The sequence below is a fragment of the Aspergillus saccharolyticus genome, assembly GCF_003184585.1.
Source record: "Aspergillus saccharolyticus JOP 1030-1 unplaced genomic scaffold BP01scaffold_26, whole genome shotgun sequence".
Lineage (NCBI taxonomy): Eukaryota > Fungi > Ascomycota > Eurotiomycetes > Eurotiales > Aspergillaceae > Aspergillus > Aspergillus saccharolyticus.
Window position 1 is genome coordinate 332,071 of NW_020290636.1, and position 18,762 is coordinate 350,832.

General features: G+C 52.8%; 6 protein-coding genes across 6 annotated transcripts; all 6 read right to left on the bottom strand.

Moving 5' to 3' along the window:
• Positions 1-4: 4 nt before the first annotated feature.
• On the bottom strand, positions 5-2,439 carry BP01DRAFT_323271 (phosphatidylinositol N-acetylglucosaminyltransferase; the record flags this gene model as incomplete). Its single annotated transcript, XM_025572783.1, has 5 exons — positions 5-473; positions 529-990; positions 1,056-2,190; positions 2,214-2,227; positions 2,283-2,439. The coding sequence occupies 5 exons, from the start codon at positions 2,437-2,439 to the stop codon at positions 43-45; spliced, it is 2,199 nt and encodes a 732-aa protein (XP_025429550.1). The 3' UTR covers positions 5-42.
• A 372-nt stretch (positions 2,440-2,811) lies between these two features.
• Positions 2,812-2,964, bottom strand: BP01DRAFT_300974 (uncharacterized protein; the record flags this gene model as incomplete). The annotated part of the gene is made up of 1 exon (XM_025572013.1): positions 2,812-2,964. The coding sequence occupies one exon, from the start codon at positions 2,962-2,964 to the stop codon at positions 2,812-2,814; it is 153 nt and encodes a 50-aa protein (XP_025429551.1).
• A 416-nt stretch (positions 2,965-3,380) lies between these two features.
• On the bottom strand, positions 3,381-6,536 carry BP01DRAFT_358543 (mismatch repair ATPase MSH2). The gene is made up of 2 exons (XM_025575463.1): positions 6,434-6,536; positions 3,381-6,329 (listed from the first exon to the last, which is right to left on the bottom strand). The coding sequence occupies exons 1-2, from the start codon at positions 6,455-6,457 to the stop codon at positions 3,495-3,497; spliced, it is 2,859 nt and encodes a 952-aa protein (XP_025429552.1). The 5' UTR covers positions 6,458-6,536; the 3' UTR covers positions 3,381-3,494.
• A 219-nt stretch (positions 6,537-6,755) lies between these two features.
• Positions 6,756-8,718, bottom strand: BP01DRAFT_358544 (DNA replication factor Cdt1 C-terminal domain-containing protein). The gene has a single exon (XM_025575464.1). It carries the CDS (start codon positions 8,569-8,571, stop codon positions 6,976-6,978), a length of 1,596 nt encoding a protein of 531 aa, XP_025429553.1. The 5' UTR covers positions 8,572-8,718; the 3' UTR covers positions 6,756-6,975.
• Positions 8,719-9,415: 697 nt separating this feature from the next.
• BP01DRAFT_393405 (uncharacterized protein) lies at positions 9,416-10,460 on the bottom strand. Its single transcript, XM_025578235.1, has 3 exons — positions 10,130-10,460; positions 9,948-10,048; positions 9,416-9,878 (listed from the first exon to the last, which is right to left on the bottom strand). Exons 1-3 carry the CDS (start codon positions 10,239-10,241, stop codon positions 9,711-9,713), a joined length of 381 nt encoding a protein of 126 aa, XP_025429554.1. The 5' UTR covers positions 10,242-10,460; the 3' UTR covers positions 9,416-9,710.
• Positions 10,461-11,749: 1,289 nt separating this feature from the next.
• On the bottom strand, positions 11,750-14,018 carry BP01DRAFT_101270 (putative C2H2 transcription factor). Its single transcript, XM_025570242.1, has 2 exons — positions 12,115-14,018; positions 11,750-12,058 (listed from the first exon to the last, which is right to left on the bottom strand). The coding sequence occupies exons 1-2, from the start codon at positions 13,906-13,908 to the stop codon at positions 11,894-11,896; spliced, it is 1,959 nt and encodes a 652-aa protein (XP_025429555.1). The 5' UTR covers positions 13,909-14,018; the 3' UTR covers positions 11,750-11,893.
• Positions 14,019-18,762: the final 4,744 nt, after the last annotated feature.

Genomic DNA, 18,762 nt, shown 5'->3' on the forward strand with positions numbered 1-18,762 from the left:
TGTAATTGCTGTATGTATGTCCAAAACATAAAACTCATGGCGTCATCGATGACCTCTTCTGCGCAAGTCCCCTTGCCCGAATGTCCCAGGAACCTTCAGGATCCCATTAGCTGCGGTGCCGATGCCACCGCCCATGGATGAGGACGTGCTACCCCCGCTACCCGTCTTGCGGGGTTGGGTCAACATTGACCAGACTTCCATCATGGTCGCCCGGCGCGCAGGAAGCATGCTGTACTGCATGCCGTAGAGATTGCGACGATGAATAGGAGGCACGAAGCGGCCAGTAATCAGGCAGAAGATCACTCTCGGAGCAAGGTAGTGTTTCCGAAGACGGTGGCCCAGTTGGAAGTATTGATCAAACATAGCACGGAGCGCTAGCGGGATGGACTCGAAATGAATATAGGGCACGCTCGTTGGGGACTGGCTGGCTGTGGACTTGTCGTGCTCCTCACGGAGTTCAAAACGGATTCCGCCTGTTGATAGACGTCAGCGATTTGGTCCAAAACAAGTATCCGGCGTGGAACGTACCGGGTAACCGCCGTGAGTCTTTGACTCGCAGCATTAAAGCGAAGAGCGGAAAGTGGTTCAAGAAGGCCAGGCAGGTGTCGAGCGCAGCCTTCACTGAGATGATCAACATTCGCGCACTCGCGAAAGCAAGGTAGAAGACGATCACGGTGGGAAGGAGAAAGAAAAGAACGGTGAAGAGTATGGTACCCAGCAATAGCTGGTCGAGATCATAATCGCATGAGTCAATCCGGTTGCGGAGCACATTGCGCTTCTTGCCGCGGAAGAGATGAAAGAGCGAGATAATAATTGTTAGCTGCCAGTTGAAAATCCGCGCTGATGCGATATAGAATGAATAAATGTGGACGGTGAGAATGGATACTAAATCGGAAAATAAGGCAATTGGCATGCTTGCTCCAGCGAAGCTTGAACATCCCACCACATAGATAATATGCGGGAGATAGGGTTGCAGGTTTGCAATGCAAGCTGAATGACATGTCAGTATAATTGCTGAATTGCCGTGGACGACCACTGAAAGACTTCAGACCTACCTGCCCAATTTTCTATAACCCACAGAAAGAGGTCTCCAAGGAATGCAGCGAGCTCATTGTTCAGTTTTAACCCAGCCGGCCAATCCATCAACCAAGATATGGTACGCTGCAACCCCTCCACTGTCCAGCCAGTCAAGATGAAGTTGATCTGAAAAGCAACCCAATTGGCGTTGTCTATGATGTATGATCCTAATGCGATTCCGATAATCACATCATTAGCCACAAGCCACAGACTATTGTAGAAGCGAATATAGTCCGGATGACTAGTTGTTACGCTCTCCCAATTATCTTTCCTTTGCCGCAGCTTGACATATTGAATGGGCCAATAGCAGAATTGTTGAAGGCGAATGTCAACCTGCTGGGCTGTGGCGGAGATATCCTTGAGTGCAGCAGCGTCAGGATGGGCGCGCCACTCCAGGACTTGTAGAACGACCTCTGCAATGGTACGGTGAAAGACGAGCCCGATGACAAATATCCGCGTGATAACAGGCCATATCCACTGCCAGAAGACGTAGGAAACACCGAGGACAAACATGTCCCACAAGGTCGTCGCAGATTCCACGACTCGCTCTCCAACACTCATACTTCTCTTGACTCGGATCCCAATCAAGTGGCTGTTCTTCTCCATGAGCTTGCCCATCTCATAGGCGCAGTTTACCTGATTGATAATGAGGGGTAAAGCTTGCTCCTTCGACGACGGCACATGCTTCACGACTGTATGAAGCTTGAGCTTCTCAACCAACTTTCCTCCCTTGGCGTTATCGTGCTCCTCCTCAGTATCAATCTTGCTGCACACCGCATCAGTCTGATTCGCCGCAAACACCTGATCACCCAACGCCAAAGAGATGGGATCCAAAGACATATATTCCATCCTCGTGGGATGTGGCCGATGGAACATAAAAACCTGAACCGAGAGATTCGTCTCAGGTGGACACCAGATCCGCGGTACCTTACAAGACGGACTTGTCGTCACATAGAGATGGGACGAATTGAACGCAGTCGGCGGGTCCGGAGAATTTGTCGAGCCTAAGACATGCATAGCAGATCGTCCACACAATGCGAATATCCGGACAATAGGATGTGGGCTATTGCGAAAGAGAATTCCGGCGCGGAGAGCATTATCGACGTTCCGTGGCTGCGAGGTGGAAGAACCAGGACGTCAGCGATTGAGGCTCCTTCCCGCACGTCTGGAACCACCACAGCCCAGTGTTGAGGGGTGGAACCAACAGCCAAATAACGAAGATCTCACCTCAACATCCTCCAGCACGGTCAGCACAAATAAATCCAGCTCCGAATTCCGCCAGCCAACAATCACCCCCGGGGAGGACGATCGCGGCAGATCGTATGGCCAGAATACCCGTAACAAGCCATCACTCATGAGCATGTTGTCATTCCTTCGACCGTGCTTCAGAAGGAGCCCCTGCGGCGTAATTGTTCTCGTGCGGAAACCCCCAGGTGGACGTAGCGCGGGTGCTACGTTCAATCAATATGGTCAGCGCTTGGTTTCTCCAGGCCCAGGAAGTTTCAACAGAAATCATAGACGATGTGGTGTTGAGGCGTATAGCATACCAATTCACCCTCAGTCGCAGCAAGATGATTGATGGGCAGGACGAGTAAGAAGAAAAAGACCGACAACAACAGAAAACCCTTGGCCGTGCGTGTCTAAATCAAGAAGAAGCAGAATAAAATGTTAGTCAACTGTTTTCCAATCCTTGCGACGACACGCGGGTCGCCCGAGGTAGCTGCGCGCATGGGATTAATGGAAGAGAAGGACAATTGCAAGCCATACCACGACGCCGTGGTCCCATGCAAAAATAGCAAGCTCGTACAGCCGAGTTACAAGGTCCCACCTCGCGGTGATGTAGCCCGCTACAAAGATTCCGAGAGTGAGGATGGAAAAGGGGTGCATGAATCAAGTCGCTCCGCGGGAGTTTCGCTTTAGGTTGCGCGCATCGCCGAAAGGAGCTGAAAGAAGCGAGCGTAGTGTTGAGTACTGGAGCGCTGGAGGGAGCGATGAACAAGCTGGAAACAAAAGGCTAACTAGACCAATCTTCTGACAGGTTAATCTGATCAAGAATGAATGGATGTCCCTAGGAGCTTGTCACCAGATGACAACTACCTCTAGTTCCGTGGACTGGAGGTACCGGAGAGGATCCCGCGCAACCCTGCGGCGGATGGACCTCCGCACTTGCACGTGACCGGTAGATTGTATACGACAGTAGCTACAGTAGCTATGGGGTCCAAAGGGAAGGCAACAATAGCGTAATAGATCTTATATCTTGCCATGACAGAAAAACCCATTCAGCGAACTGAATTTTTGCTGTGCATTCATTCCCTAAGACACTAGTATGATTCCATTTTCCGTAACGCCTAACCGCTAGTTATAGATCCGAGACAAAAATGACCGAGACATCGCCCGATGATCATAGAACACCAACTCTACAAGGCTTTGATGCCCTGGAAGACCTTATTTGCCTGCAGCTTTGGATCACTCTTAACCAAGTCGCGCATGATCTGCCGTTTCTCCTCCACCGTCAAGTCCTTCCCAGAGGACTCAATCTTCGCCTTCCATTTGAGCAGCATCGCCTTGAGGAGAGCACTGCCCTCTTCGACTTCCTCCTGTGAATACTTGTCGAGAGACATGGCCGAGTCTTCGCCTTGGGCACCGGCGGACGTAAAGTCCTCCAGCTCATCCGCCTTCTGCCGCGCCATGTTGACCACCTTCTCTGGGAAGCGCACCAATTCGGCAACATGGATGCCGAAGGACTGGTCGCAGATACCGGGTTCAACCCGGTACAGCAGGGTAACCTGGTTGCGCTTCGCGTCTTTCTCGTCCTTGTGGTCGTCGGTGCCGTCGCCGATGAAGGCAACAACGTGCAAGTTCTTCGCGGATTTCGGATAGCGGTCCGCAAGGGCCGTCAGCTCGTGGAAGTGGGTTGCGAAAAGCCCAAAACAACGAATCTCGGTGACGATGTGCTCGGAGATCGCCCACGCCAGGCCGAAACCATCGTAAGTGCTCGTTCCACGGCCTAGCTCGTCGATGATTATCAAAGACTCGGAAGTCGCAGATTTGAGGATGTTGGAGGTTTCAAGCATTTCGGCCATGAAAGTCGAGACGCCCTTCAGTTGCGAGTCACTGGCACCAACACGGGCGAGAATGCAGTCAAAGATGGTCAGCTCCGCTTCGCTGCAAGGCACAAAGCATCCCGTCTGTGCCATCAGCGCAATGACACCGATCTGCCGGATATAAGTCGATTTACCGCCCATGTTAGGACCGGTGATGATCAGGAAAGACGACTCATCCCGGATCAGGGATACGTCGTTGGTGATAAACGAGATGTCATCTTGCATTTCCATACAGGGATGGCGGGCCTCCTTTAGGATGGTGTTACCGGTGCCTCGGGGGTGGATTTTGGGGCGAACGTAAGGAGTCGGAGCATGAACGGCGGCATGCGCAAAGCTGACGATAACATCGAGGTGGGCCAGTACCCCAGCGAGCTGCTCCAGGACAGGGCAATAAGAAGCAGCAACGTTGACCACCTCACTGACCAGACCAGTCTGGGTGCGGTTGTAGTTGGACGAAAGCTGGTCATGCTCGCGGCGCAGCGCCTGCATTGTCGACGTGGTGAAGTAGACACCGTTCTTCTGCGTCGAGCACTCCTGGTATTCCCTCTTGTTTCGGATGCAACCAGCCTCGTTACGGGTGAGCCGGAAGCACCAGCCGTGTACACGATGGTTCTCCATGAACAGCTTCTTCTCCACCTCCTGGTCCAGATCCCTTCCGACCCGACGATGCTCCACGTTCATGTCATGCCGCAGCTTATCTAGCTTCTTGCGGATGATGCGCAAGCTCTCGTCGAATTCCGGCTTGATGATGAACTCGTGATTCTCCAGAGCGTCCAAGTCCACCGTCGTCTCCACCATCTCCTCCAGTTTTGCCAGACTGTCCGAGTGGCCCCGCAGCTTCGAGGTATATTCCTGCTCGAGCGGCGTTTGGTACTGTTCATCCATCACATTCTCAAGCGAAGCCACAATGCCAGGCAGACGGATAGCGACCTGGTACACGCGCACGACATCCTCCAAGGTCGCCTGCTTGCGCTGAAAGCGCTTGGCCAACCGATACAAGTCTGGGATGGACCGCAGATGCTCCTCCTGCATCGTCTGCCGGAGTTCCGTATCCACCACGACGGCCTCAACCAACTGTTGCCTCTTCTCAATTTCCGCCCGATCCATCAGCGGCTGCTTCAGCCACTGGGCCAGCAAGCGGCTGCCGACGGGGGTCTTACAGTGATTCAGCAGACCGAACAAACTCATGGACTTGGATCCGTCCCGCGGACCCGGCATGAGGTTGAGCGCGCGCAACGCCGACGCATCCAGCTTCATAAACTGCGACAGATCATGCTGATACAGCTGATACTGGCCGAAGTTCGTCGCATCGGACATGACCCCAAGATACTTGATCAACGCCGCGGCGGCTCCCATCGCCAGCTTCAACTCCGTCTGCGGCAACGTCCCCGCGGACCGCTCATCCCTCAACAACCGCGTCAAATCCTGCTCAATATCCCTGACCCCAAAGTCCCCCGCCGCACGCTCCGATACCGCGATCCCACAACTGTCCGCGATCGCACGGATCTTCGCCAACTCCACATCCTTCCGCCCGCCATCCATCTGCACCAAACACTCCTTAACACCCAGCTGAATCACCAACGACTCAAAATTCGAGTACACATCATTGTCCAGAAACTCGCTCACGCCCAGCTCGCGCACACTCGCGTCCGCAAAGCACACACCCACGGCCCGCGCCTCCCCAGCCTTGGCGGAGATCTTGACTGCGAGGATAATCGGCGCCGCCGCGTCCAGACTCAACGCCCCGACACTCCCCAGCTCTTCCTCCACGTCCTGCAGGTTGCCGGGACTGGCCTGCTTCGCGAGTTTCCACGAGCCCGTGCCCCCGCCCCGGCCCGTCGCCGTCCAGATCTCCACCCGCTTGTTCAGCCGGAAGAGCGCCTCGCGCAGGAAATTGCGGAAGACCGTCACGCTCATCGTCACCGAGGGGAGCCCGCCCGTCTCGCTGCGGCCTAGGTTCCGCAGCACCGAGGTCGTCTTGTAGACAGTGCGCGCGATGAATTCGGCTTCCGTCCCGTGAGCGGAGTACCAGTCGCCGCGGTCGAAGATGCGGATTGTGTCATTGTTGTTACCATTGTTGTTGTTGTTGTCGTCCTTGTTTGAGGATATAGAGCGGTAGAAGCGGATGAAGCCGACTTCGTCATCCACCTGTTTGCGAGGGGGAAGGAGGTGGTTAGTGCTTGAGACGGTAGAATCAAACCAACGCAAATCGTATCGTATTCAATGGCGGGAATCATCGGTGCGACACTTACCCTGAGATCCGGCCGTGAAGACATGGTGGCAGACAACCCAGCAAGAACAGAGACGACTGCAGCTCGAGGTCAGCTTTGTCTGTTTGTTGTTGGCTGTGATCTGGTCAATTGCGGACGAGGAGCATCGATCGATTGACCAGCTGGAGACGCGGATCGTGGCAACGCGATCACGTGCTTACGCGTTGCGGCGCGGAGGGTGGAAGTGGTTTTCCTCCAATGAGAAACGGTCCGCGGCATTGCGCTACGTGCGGTCTGTATACTGCACCTAAAATTAACTTACGGATATCCTAATGATACAAGAAGATATCTGGGGGGACAGATCCGAGGGTTGGTATATTAATTCTCCAACAGAACAAGGCTATGCTACTCGTAGTACATAACAGAATGCCGCTAAACTAACATAAATGACACATGCAATGCTAAAACAATGCAATCATAACGCCGGAACTGCATGCCAGGCATTCCGGATGAGGTATCACGACATCCAAAATGAGCGAGGGGGGAGCCCCAACTGCGTGACTGAAAAAAAAAGAACATATCACTCAAGTTCTAGGAGCCTCGTCTTGCTCCCACCCAATCTTCAGCTGTGCAACTCTGGCGGCAATCTCCTTGGGCTGCACATCGGCATACGACTTCAGAACCACCGATCTGAGCTGATTCACCGTGACGAGATTGACCCATTGTCCCGCAACATCCTCCCGAGCCAGGATCTCCAGACAGAGCTCGACCTCCCGATCTGCCACCGGGTTCCGCAAGGAATCCTTAACATTCTGAACAATTGTCTCCATGCGGAATGGCGTCCGCTGCGCCGTCATCACCGCCCGCGCACCGTTGCCCGTGTACCCTCGGGGCCGCAACAGAGCCAAGACACCGGCGACCTCCTCGACCCGCTCCGCTGCCGCTCGCTGGAGAAGCATATCCTTCGTCGGCGGCGGGGGCAACTTCGCCTGCCGCAACTGCTTGTCCTTAATCCGTTCCAGCAGGCCCTTCTTCCGCGTACTTGCCGCATCCAGCGACTTGACCGGTGTAGAGCCTTCCTGCCCATTCGCACGCAGGTTCTCGGTCTTCAGCTTGATCACTCCACCTTTCAGATCCTGCAGCCGCTGCTGACCCTTTCGAAACGTCGTGAACGGGACCAACGACTCATGAACCACCGCTACGCCCAGCGTACCCAGGAAGTCCACCGTCTCAGCATCCCCATCAGCGGCGTCCAACGCCTTCTCCCAGAGCAGCTCGACCGTCTGCTCGAACCGCTCCAGCGACTCATTGTCGTCATCACCTCGCGCTGCTGTCGAGATAGACGAAATGGTCGTGCCATCGGCGGCAGCAGCACTCAACGTTTCCAAGCACACCCTCCCCAGACCATAATTCGCGATCCTGAACGAGGACGACGACGGAGTCGACTCATCTTGCTCCAGCACCCAGATCAACCGCTGCAGATCCTTGACCACCACCTTCCGCTTCTTCCAGATGCGCTGGATGCTAGGCAGCAGCTCCCGCAGGTCCGCCGGACGGTTTACGCCATTGTGCATCATGTGGATTGAGACCGCTTTCTGGAATGCCGAGTATAGGCTCACTAGGTCATGTACGCACGCGGGACGTTCCACCACGCGCGTGTCTGAGGCGACTATAGTCGGCTTCCGCGTGAGCGAGGACGAGGTCCTCCTCCTGTGAGTGGCGGCCCGCTTCGAGGGCGAGGTGGGAACGCCGTCATCTTCTCGATCATGGGCTGAGGAGCGTGCGTAGTGCCCGCTTCGAGGCGTGGATAGGGCTAGCTCGCCGAGGCGAAGGGTCCGGGACGGGGTGGCTGCCTCTTGGGGTACATCTCCGAAAGTAGCAAGGCCGGGCTTGCCTGCCTTTTGTGTGCCTGGCTGTCCACCGCTGCTGCTGCGCACATTCTCTAGTTCATGCAGTTTCCGCTTCTTGGACGGGGAGATTGGGAGGCAGGCGGCGGTAGGGGGGGAAGAGGTAGTAGTGGTTTCCGTCGAGGTTGAAGGGGGTAGTGGCTTCTGCTGTTGCTTCTTCGGGTCCGTGTGCGACTGGCAACTCGTGACACCGGGCTTGGTCGCTCTTGCAAAGGTCTGAATGCCGGCCTGGCCCCGTGGGAGAGCGGCCAGTCGGGCGGAGGTGCGCGGCATCGCGGTTTCCTTTGTACGGGAGGAGGACAGTGATAGGGAAGGAGGGTAAGAAATAAGGAGGTAGATAGACAGGCAGGCGCTATGGTGGAAACATGGAATGGTTAGGAAGGTAGGAATGGTAGTAGTAGGTGTGGGCTTATGGGGCAGATTGATGGCTGGGCGAGGGAAAATTGCTGGAGGTCTTTTTAGTCCCTTTTCTGATGGGGCGGAGTGGAGCGCGTCAACGCGGGTCCGTCGCGTGTTTTTGGCGTAGGGGCCGAAAGCGGTAACATTAAGAGCCGCCGCAGGTATGATCATCAGGGGTAATAAATTCGAGCCTAATTTAGTGAGTGTTCAATGCAGTCTCTGGATAATATATATATATCTCACCTCACCTTCAATACCTGTATAGGTCCTTGGGAGCTAAGTTGTTCGCTATGCACAGCAACCCGTCACTACAGTAATCGTGCATGGGGAATGTAGCATACCACGGCTAAGAGGTCCTCTACGGGAGTGACTCCACATCGAGGCCTTTCAACGCACTCTTCACAGTCCACTGAGAATACGTTTTGCCTAGAAGCAGTCTAGGTCACTGATTATTCCTCAGCCTACTTACTCCGGAGAATTTCATCCGCCCCGAGTATATGGTGAGGGTCTACATGCAATCCAGGGCAGATCCGGTTAATATCAGGAGGACATGACCGAACCAGTCAGATGAACCAGGAGAGAACCATGAAACATACAAGAGAAGGAATCAATAATTTAGAAGAATAGTTGAAATTGATAATTCCGAACTAACTCGAGTATCAATCACAACCCCTCATCATCATCATCATCATCATCATCTCACGGTAATAACATCTTCATCAACTCGAAAAAGATTAAACACATGCAGGGCCCAGCCATACAGATGCAATTCCACTCGACTCCCCTCATGTCCAGGACTGAGTTTTCATCAACAACGACAGACCAAAAAGAACAGTAATCAAATCAATCACTCAACTCCCGCCCGATTGGAAAAAGAAGCAATGAACAAAAAAGCAACCCGCGACAAGAGAAATCATTCACAGCATCACACTCCACCGCAACTCACAAGTACTGCGTGCGGCGTATAACATTCGGCGAGAAGTAGGCGGCGCAGTAGGCAGCAGGCGATTCCTCTATTTCTTGCCAAACCAACCCGACAGCGCACCCTTGGCCTCGGAGGCCTTCTCCTCGACCTTGTGCTCGATCTTCTCGGCGCCGGACTTGAGCTCGGCGGTGGTGTCCTGGCGGATTTGCTCGAGGCGGCTGGCTTGGTTCTTAGCCTCGGCGCGAGCGGAGTCGACCTATCGTTGCTGTTAGATTATTTTGCTGGATGGATGGATAGAGTGAAATTTGCGGGGGCATGAACGTACAGTCTTGTCAACGTTCAGGCGGGCCTCATAGCCGGCCTTTTCGCCGGCCTTCTCGGCCTGGTTACCCGTGGGGGCGTTCAAGCGGGCAATATGGGCATCGTCTGTTATCAAGAATGTCATCCTTGGTTAGTCTTCATCCTCCTATCTCATCACTAAATGAACAACCAAACAGGAAGACGTACGCTTGACCTCCTGCGTGGCACCCTTGGGATCACCACCGGCGCGGTACAGGTAGTAACCACCCAGACCGAGGGCGGCGAGACCGGCGTAAACTCCAGTGCGACTCTGAGCCATTGTGATGGTTGGTTGGTTGGTAGGTAAGTGGGTGGTGTGGTAGTTGGGAGTGGTAGTGGTAGTGGTGTTGGTTTGTGTTTCTGAGTTAGGTGTGCTGTGTAGATCGAATATTGAAACTCAATGCCAGACGAGATGAGGAGTCAGTGTTATATAGTCGTCGTGTCCGACGTGGAACTTCCTTGGCTTTTTTGTTGCTTTCCGTGGGCAGTTGCATTATCCCCGGGTATGACGTCGTCTTTGGTCGGTACCCCGTCCTTACACGGGCAGCCCAGGTAGCATTGCCAGCCCAGTCAGCTACTACGGAGTACATTAATTCATACTAATTACTTACGGGGTACGAGTACTGTACTGTACCTTCAGCAAGAGAGGGGAAATCCCTCGGCTTGTTGTTGCCTGCAGCTTTGTTGTACAGTACAGCACAAACTGCCCTTCTATCAAAGGAACGCATTCCTACCTAATTCAACCACCACTGATCCGTGTTCATTGATTCACTACTTATTCTACAGACCTTGCTTCAGGGTCAATAGCTGTACATACGAATAGACACATACTGAAGAGATACTGAGGCACAACGCCGAGTCGGGTGCGGCAGCCATCGATCGGCCAATACTACGTCACCCTCGAGTCATCATCCACTGGGACTTGTTCCATGGGGATCTGGCTCCCTCACTGACAAGGTCTCTCTCCAAGAAAAGGTACCTCGCCCGTGGATTTGACGTTACTTGAGATCGTGGAGAACTCGAATCGACAACGTCATGATGGGTCCGGCCTTTGATTGTGAAGCATTTCTCCTCTCCCTTCCAACCTGCAAGGGGAAAAACATGCTAGTGGCTGGTAACTCAATTAATGATGACTCCGTAATCGGTTTGAACTCTTGGCATCATAGCATCTAAAATTGCTTTCGTTCTGGTATTGGCTCAATTACTGTAAACCCGCATTGCTAAATCCCCTGAGACAGGCCAACACAAAGCAGGAACAGAGACAAAAAAAAAACATAGAGGGCCCCCACATTCGCCAAGTAAATGACATACTCAAACACGATGGTCAGCTGCAATTCACACCACCACCATCACCGAAAGAGGCAGAGCCCGCAGTATAGACAACGTCGACCGAACAATCGAAGCCACACCACGACCAGAGTAAGAAAACTCCTTCCGTAACCTCGTAGCACACACTCGAGGTTAAGGCCGGGGGGGTATCTTCATGCACTATAGACAGGATTCCGTTCCGGAAGGACAAAGAGGGAGAACGCCAGAACATGCAGCGACAGAGAGAGGAAAGAGAGAAAGACCCGAACAAATAAAAATAGCAATTGCGAAAGCCCCATGTTGTTCCGACCCACCGATGCATTATTTCATCATTCATCACTTCATAAAGATTCCCGCAGCCGAGCGGTGCATATAGCTCCGAGCTAACGAACGAGACGCCCGGATTCTAGAACTCCGCGGCTATTTCCAAAGAGAAAGAAGAGGTCGAGGAAACCCATGAGAAGAGACCAGTGCCTCATACTATACAACTCCCGCTCAAAACGAAAAGTAAAGAGAATGAGCGGCGAGGCCGAGGCCGAGCGAGGTCGTTCGAACGTGAGGACCAAATGAAAATAGTAAATAAGATATTCATCAATCCCAGCCACCATTCCCATCAGGGGCCTCTCAAATAAATAGCTTCGTTGCGCTTTTGTTCTCGCTGGTGGCGACAGCAACGAGAGCTTCCAACCGACCCATTCCAGGTTCCCGCACCGAGTGAGGAAGGAAATCGGACCGGAGGTCACGTTTGCCGTAGTGGCTATCAGGTTTAGGTGGTAGAGGGGGGCAAGCCTGCATTCCAATCAGTGTTTTGGCCCTCATCGACGGATCTGGTAACGTGTGCGTACTGTTTGGGATCCTTCGGATGCGAAGGGTGGGTGATGCTGCTCCACATATCCGTTGTTATGTACAATTGCGGGATGGTACTCCAGAGATGCAGTAGAGGGGGTGTGAACTCCTTCACTGCTGCTGGAATCTTCAGGTGACGTTCGCGTCGCCTGAGAGCTCATGGTAACACTGCTGAATGATGGCGTATGGCCATGTCCACGGGACTCCTGAAGCTGCTGCTGATAAGACGACGATGGCCGCGAACCAACACTCTGTAATTCAGCGATAGTTTGCTGGCTCCAATTCGCTGCATCCCGCTGAGACGGTTTGTCCCGAATATGTAATCCGGTGAGGTTTGTGTGCAGCGACATGTCCCAAGAAACGTGACCCCGCCGGTGTCCAGGACCAGAAATCGGCGGCGCTGGTCGGCTAGTCGGTTGCGTGTAGTTGAAGCCTCCCCCGAAATTATAGTTTGGCGGTTGTTTGCTGGGGTTGTCCAGTTGCATGGGACTCGGTCGCCGGACAGGAGGTGTCAATGGTCGAGCCACCACCTTATCGAAACTTTCAATGCCTGGCAGTCGCGGAGGCTGGTCTGTCGTCCCATTGGTCTTGGCCGACGGATGGAATACCTCTGGGGTTTGATAATTACTAAGACCACTGGTGGCTGGCCGAGGGACGGCAGACCAGGTCGATGGGTGCCATGTCCTTCTGCGCAGGTCGGCATCTGAAGCTCCGTGGTGCATCTCATCGCGAGACAGAGAGTAGTTAGTGCTAACGGGGCTGGCATACACTCCACCATGTGCGACGTACGCAGAGGATGGGGCATAGCCTGGAGGGTAGACGTTCGCTTGCTGCGATGCGAATGGGTTTGCGCCCGATGGCACCGACAAACGACGAGCTGCTGTCTTACCCTCCCAAAATCCTGAGGCCTGGGACACAGTGGACATTGGCGACGCGATATGAGGGCTGCCATGAGGGCCTGCTGCAAAGACATGGTGTGAAGGGGTGTAAGGGGAGCCACCCGCCTGCGGCCCTGGTAGGCCCCGGCCGGGGGGAGTGCTAGGAGCATCCAGCGTATCCATCAATCGCGCTCGATCGTTTGCCATCATCAACGGGGCAGGCCGACGGCGAAGTTCCTGCGGCTGACTGAATGTCGATGCAGTGGAGGTGATACTCGAGGCGGAGAGATTCCTACTATGGCCCCTGCTGTGTGTACCTTGGCTACCCGCCGTGCCCGCTCTTGCGCGCCCTTGGGGTCGCACCCGATCCGTTCGGATTTGTCGTTGAAAACGGGTCCCTGTGGCCGCCAGTGAGTCCCCGGGAATCTCTTCGTTGACGTGCACGGTCTGTGCATGCTGTCGCAGATTGTCGAGTCGAGAAAATCGGCGAGAGCAGTGGCATTGAAATGGACGCTCGCCGGTATGTTTGCGGATGTGGCGTGCTAGATGCTCACTTCGTGTGAAGCTCAGGTTGCATGGAGGGAAGTCAGTGCAGTAGAAGCGTTGTCCCTTTTTCTTCTTGGATGGTGGAGCATCGTCCTTGTTATCTTCATTGTCAGAGCCCTCACGATCCCCGTCCGAGTCGCCATGTACGGGTTCTTCTGACGTTAACGATGCGCTGGTGTGCGAGTCTATCGGGCGGGTCGAGTCATCGTTGATAATTACATTCCGCGGGGTGCTCTCGTCCGGTTTCGTGCCTGACGATTGTGCGGTGTCGGAGTTAGGATGAGGGCGAGGGGTCGATGATGTTGTCGCGTCCTCCATGACCCGATCTTGTGGCGTGGAAATAGTATTGACAGGTAAGAATGAAGACATATTGGTAGGAGGGCGACTGTGGATTGGGTCCACAGCTATGTACTGTTGTCGATTACAGGGTGGTGGGATGACGGTCGACACACAAACTCGATCTGTTTCAAGGGAGAGGAATGGGGGTGGATTTCAAAATGTCAAAAACGCGGTGTCGTTCGCACGGTGCACAGTAGTCCTAGACATCATTGCGCAGCTTAGGTGAGCAGGTGATCCACGAACACTTGGGATATGATTAATTTATTTTTGACGTTCCATAATTTTTTCCACCTCCAAATTGCGGTAACTGAAACAGCATGGGGGGAAAGAGGAACCGAGGGGTCGGTCGGTGAGAAGCCGAACTAGTTCAAAATACGCAAACCAGCAGCAAAAAAAGATAAAAGAAAGATGGGAAAAAAAACCAAGAACTTACACCGGAATGAAGCAAAATTCGCTTGCCTCCCAAAACCGAGCGAGGGGTGAGAGAGTAAGGAATGTTCAGAGAAGGATGATGGCGATGACCTGTTTTAACCGAATGCCCGACGGCGATGGCGAAGCAAGGGTAGCCAGGTTGTACACGATAGATGGAAAGGAACGACCATTAGGTGCGAGAACGCATCGCTGACAAGTCGGCCTGACCAAGCAAAGGAAGCGGGATCTCAGTCACAGATAGGTAGGCCGAAAGACGGGTAGCAGAGATAGAGAAGGACTAAGAGGAAGAAGAGGAGGGTGAAGTGGGAAAGATCGCGATGGGAATGGGGTGTGGGGTGGGAGGTTGAAGGAAGAAGAGAGAGTGAAAGAGGCTGAGAGTAGTAAGAGTCGGAGAAGGAGGAGGAGGTGGTAGTAGCAGTGGTAGTAGTGGTAGTAAGTAGTAGTGGTGGTGGTCAGTGTTTCAGTTTATGGCAAATAGTGTTAAGATTGGCAGCAACAGCAGCAGCAGCGGCGGCGGCGGCAGCGGGCGGCGGACTCGAGCAAGAGTATCCCGTCGAGTTGTGGGAGAATACTGGTAGTAAATGGGTAAGGTAATAAGGTATGACAGTCCGGACACCAACCCAGCCAAAACCTGGACTAAAGTGGAATAAAAATAAGAGGAAATCGTAAACCGATCGGAAAGCCCCTGGTTTACGGATCGTCCGGGGAGGGCAAATCAGCCAAAATAAGTTATATGGGTCAAGAGACAGGTCAAATCCGATACTCAACCAGGTCGAAATCTCAGAAGATCGCTTCAATGTGACCCATTTGCAAGGGTTGGTTGGGTTTTGGTTGGGGAGGAAGGTAAATCCCCTTTGTTCTTCTCTTTCTTTTCTTTTCCCTCTTTTTGACAGGGAAGCCGATTATATTGGCAGGATACCCAGACCCGCAACAGGTTTGAGGTTTACTAGGCGAGGAAGATGTACAGGCACCACCGAAGCCACGAAATTCGGTGGTTCGCTAGCTCTCGGGAAATATATGCGGGGAAGATCCAAGGGAGCTCGAGAAGAACAGTAGTCAAGTCCAACAATTTAGAGGTGAGATGGTTGATTCCAGAGCAAGAATGGAAGAAGGAATCGGATTATTGTGAGTAGGAGGAGGGGTGAGGGAGGGAAGATGAGATGAGTGTGTTGAGGAAAGGAAGAGAGAATGAGACAACGGGAAGCGGGCAGAAGGGTAAGAGGAGGCTGATCAATCCGAAACTCAAGACCAGACAAGAACAAGACAGGGCGAGCAGGAGAGACGGCAGAGGAAACGGGCGAAGAGATGCATACAAGTAGGTACTGAAGTAAATAGAGGATGACGGCAAACCCACTCAGGCCGAACAGGTGAAATGGTGACGACGATAGTACCGGGCGTCAGGACCACCTCACCTGGATCATCTCTGGATCACCGTCAGGACCACCTCAGGACCAGAAGGCTTATCGGAAACAACGGTCGACTGCGACGAAACGAGGGGCAGGAGAGGGGAAAGGGAACCATGGACGCAGAAGTATGCGAGGTATACTGTATACTTTGTGGAGGAGTGCAAACTGAGAACTGTACAGAGTCGAGTCTGTAGACACCTGATGGACTGATGAAGTGTACTTACTGTGTGTACTTGCAGTGTTCAATTGTGTGCAATTGTTTCCGGTCGGACGGCGGCATCCACTCTCCTCAACATTCATCGGCTGCCACGTTCCTATGTCTGGAATGAACTGGAAAACGCGACGAAAATTGTCGACCTGGATGGTGATGAATTTGTCTGCTGCGTACATTTAGGTTCAGGCGAATCAACTCTCCCTTGGGGAGGGGCGAAAAAGGGACTGCGCTACTGAATCAATACCTAGGTAGTAGTAGTGAACCTGACAGTTCGATAGGTAAAACCCTCTCTAGCCCCAGGTACTGGCAACTTGGTCCGGACCGACCGACACGAATCATCGACTACGAACCCGGTGGAGGGTTTCTCCAGCTGGGATGGATGGATTTCATGGGCCACTCTTGGCTTTTCCTCTTGGCCCCCATCGAGTCTTGGATGGTTGGCAGATTTGGTAGGAGGAGTCTTGAACTTATGGTTGCATCCATCAGCTTATAAGTCTGAAAGAAAAGCAACTTCCTTTCCCTTGACTTCAATGCAGATGTTCTGGTTCTTGTTTCTTTCTGGTAAGTCAGAGACAGAGATGATCCAACACCAAGGAAGTATATTCTTGAAATTGATTGATATCGGGCATACATTGTACCTGCTGGGAAGGGTTTGAGAAAGGTAATACAATACTCGCCGGTATGAAACCTGTCTCAGGAACCCAGCGCTTAGCACAGCTAGCACTCACCAACTACTAAGTACTCATCTCATCGCCATGGCAATCCCTTTCCCCCACTCAACCAAATTGGACCACTCAATCGAACGGGATAAGGGAAGATTGAGAAGGAAGAGCAGCTTACCCGGGCAGACTTCGGTGTATGGGTCTGTCTTTTCCATTTTCTTGTTTTTCTGGCCCTGGTCAATAAGACTACCTACTGTGTCTCCGTGGAGAGACAGAGAACTCGAGCTGACTGGGGAAGAGAAGGGAAAAGAGATCAGTCTCGACTCAAGTCCTTGGTCCCAACAACCGTGGTTCTTCTCCATCAAAGGGTCTTCCACTACCCATCATCTACGGGCAGTCTCCCATTTTGGTGAGGCACCAGGTACACAGTAGAATTGCATACTCCGAGAGGAGGCCGCTCAGGCGGCGAGGTGGGGCAGGCAAGCGTAGCGGCATCCGATCGGCTGCCATTTCCTGTCCTCAGGGATCGACTCGGTTGGATTATGTTTGGCATGATTTCATGGATAGCTTGGATTTCAGGGCTGACCGGATAAGTGCTGGCAGAAGACCCATGGATGACAACCCTTAGTGACGTTAACCACTTGAAAGCCAGCCAGGGTCGACCCCTTTGTCCATCGTACATGAGTACTTAACTTTGCCATCCAGACACAAAGGTAGAACAAGTAGCTGGTTCCCTGCTTACCGATCATTTGGGTTTCTGCAGAACCTTGTTCATCGTTCTCTCTCTCTCTTTTTTTTTTTTTATTTTTTTGCTTTCGCTTTGGAGATCCGAACCTGGTCACTGGGAGCGTGCACTTTTCCAATTGTCGATGAAGGAGGGTGAGAAAATTGGCACCCATGACACTGGGTGCACTGGCTCACTGGCTCACTGGCGGTTCGGAGAGCTCGGGGAGGCGGGGCATGCTCTCGGGGACCCAACCATAACTTACAGTTCCACTTTTGGCCTCAAGGCGACATACGTAACTATTAACAGTAACAGTGCAGGTGATTCATGATCCAGGGGAGGGGTTTTTGGGAGATGGTGCTGCACACTTACTCTGAGTATCTGGCTGGCCAGACAAACCTGGCCTAGCATGGCAAAGAGGAGCAGAGCGTGGAATACGAATAGAATGTTGCACAGGAACCTTCATTCCGGGCCTTCCACTCCTGCAGCCAGGGTCAATGATCCGAGCCGAACTCTGCAGTACCTTACATGGAGTACCTCTCCTCCGCTCACCAGTAGCCAGTAGGTAAATGGCATTTCACTGATATCTCCGTCCTCCAATGCTACCGGAGCAAGGCATGCCACTCGAAGAGACATCAGTAGAGATCATAAAAAAGAAAAAGGAAAAGAAAAAAAAATCGAAGAGGAAAGGCATCATACATATTCGCGGGCTAGAATCCCACAGACCATCGACTTGGACGGTACCTCACCCGGGGCAGGGAATAAAGTCATGACTGCATTCCTCCATCCCCACGATGTTACCTTTCCATGTATATCCCCAGATTTCTAGCCTCCCGACAAACAACAGCAGAAACAGCAGCAGCAACATATCCTTCATTCATCATGGTCATGAAGTCCTTCAACGTCATCATCTGCCTGTAGATTTTAAAGATTCATGATTGATCAGGACGTCGAAAAGCTTGTTCCTGACCAGCAGAGCCAGGAGCTGTTCAGCGCCTCCCTACCGCCAGAGATCCAGACACCATTGCCGTATCCGGGGCATTCTTCAAACTTCTCCAAACTTCATGTTAAACCAAGATCTGCTGGGCATAGAAACTGAAATAAACATAATAAATTCATCAATAGGTCTGGAGCAAACTCAAACACCCCACAAGACAATTAATCCATTTCGCTCTCAGCAGTGAGCACTGAAGTGCTTGCCACCTCCGCCGGGATTGGGCTCCCAACTGCAAACGGCACGGGAAGTACTGGAAGCTTCTTCCTGTCTATGACAAATTTCGAGAACTGTATCTCAAACGCAAGTCTATCTTGCGCCACTTGCTATGTTATGATGTGCTGCTTCTTTAGCTCCAACGACTGGTCAAATGACAGCGGCCTTTGTGAAGTTGAAGTACAGTACTTCCGGGCGGGGGTTCATCGGCATAACTAGGTAGTAAGTCTTGATCG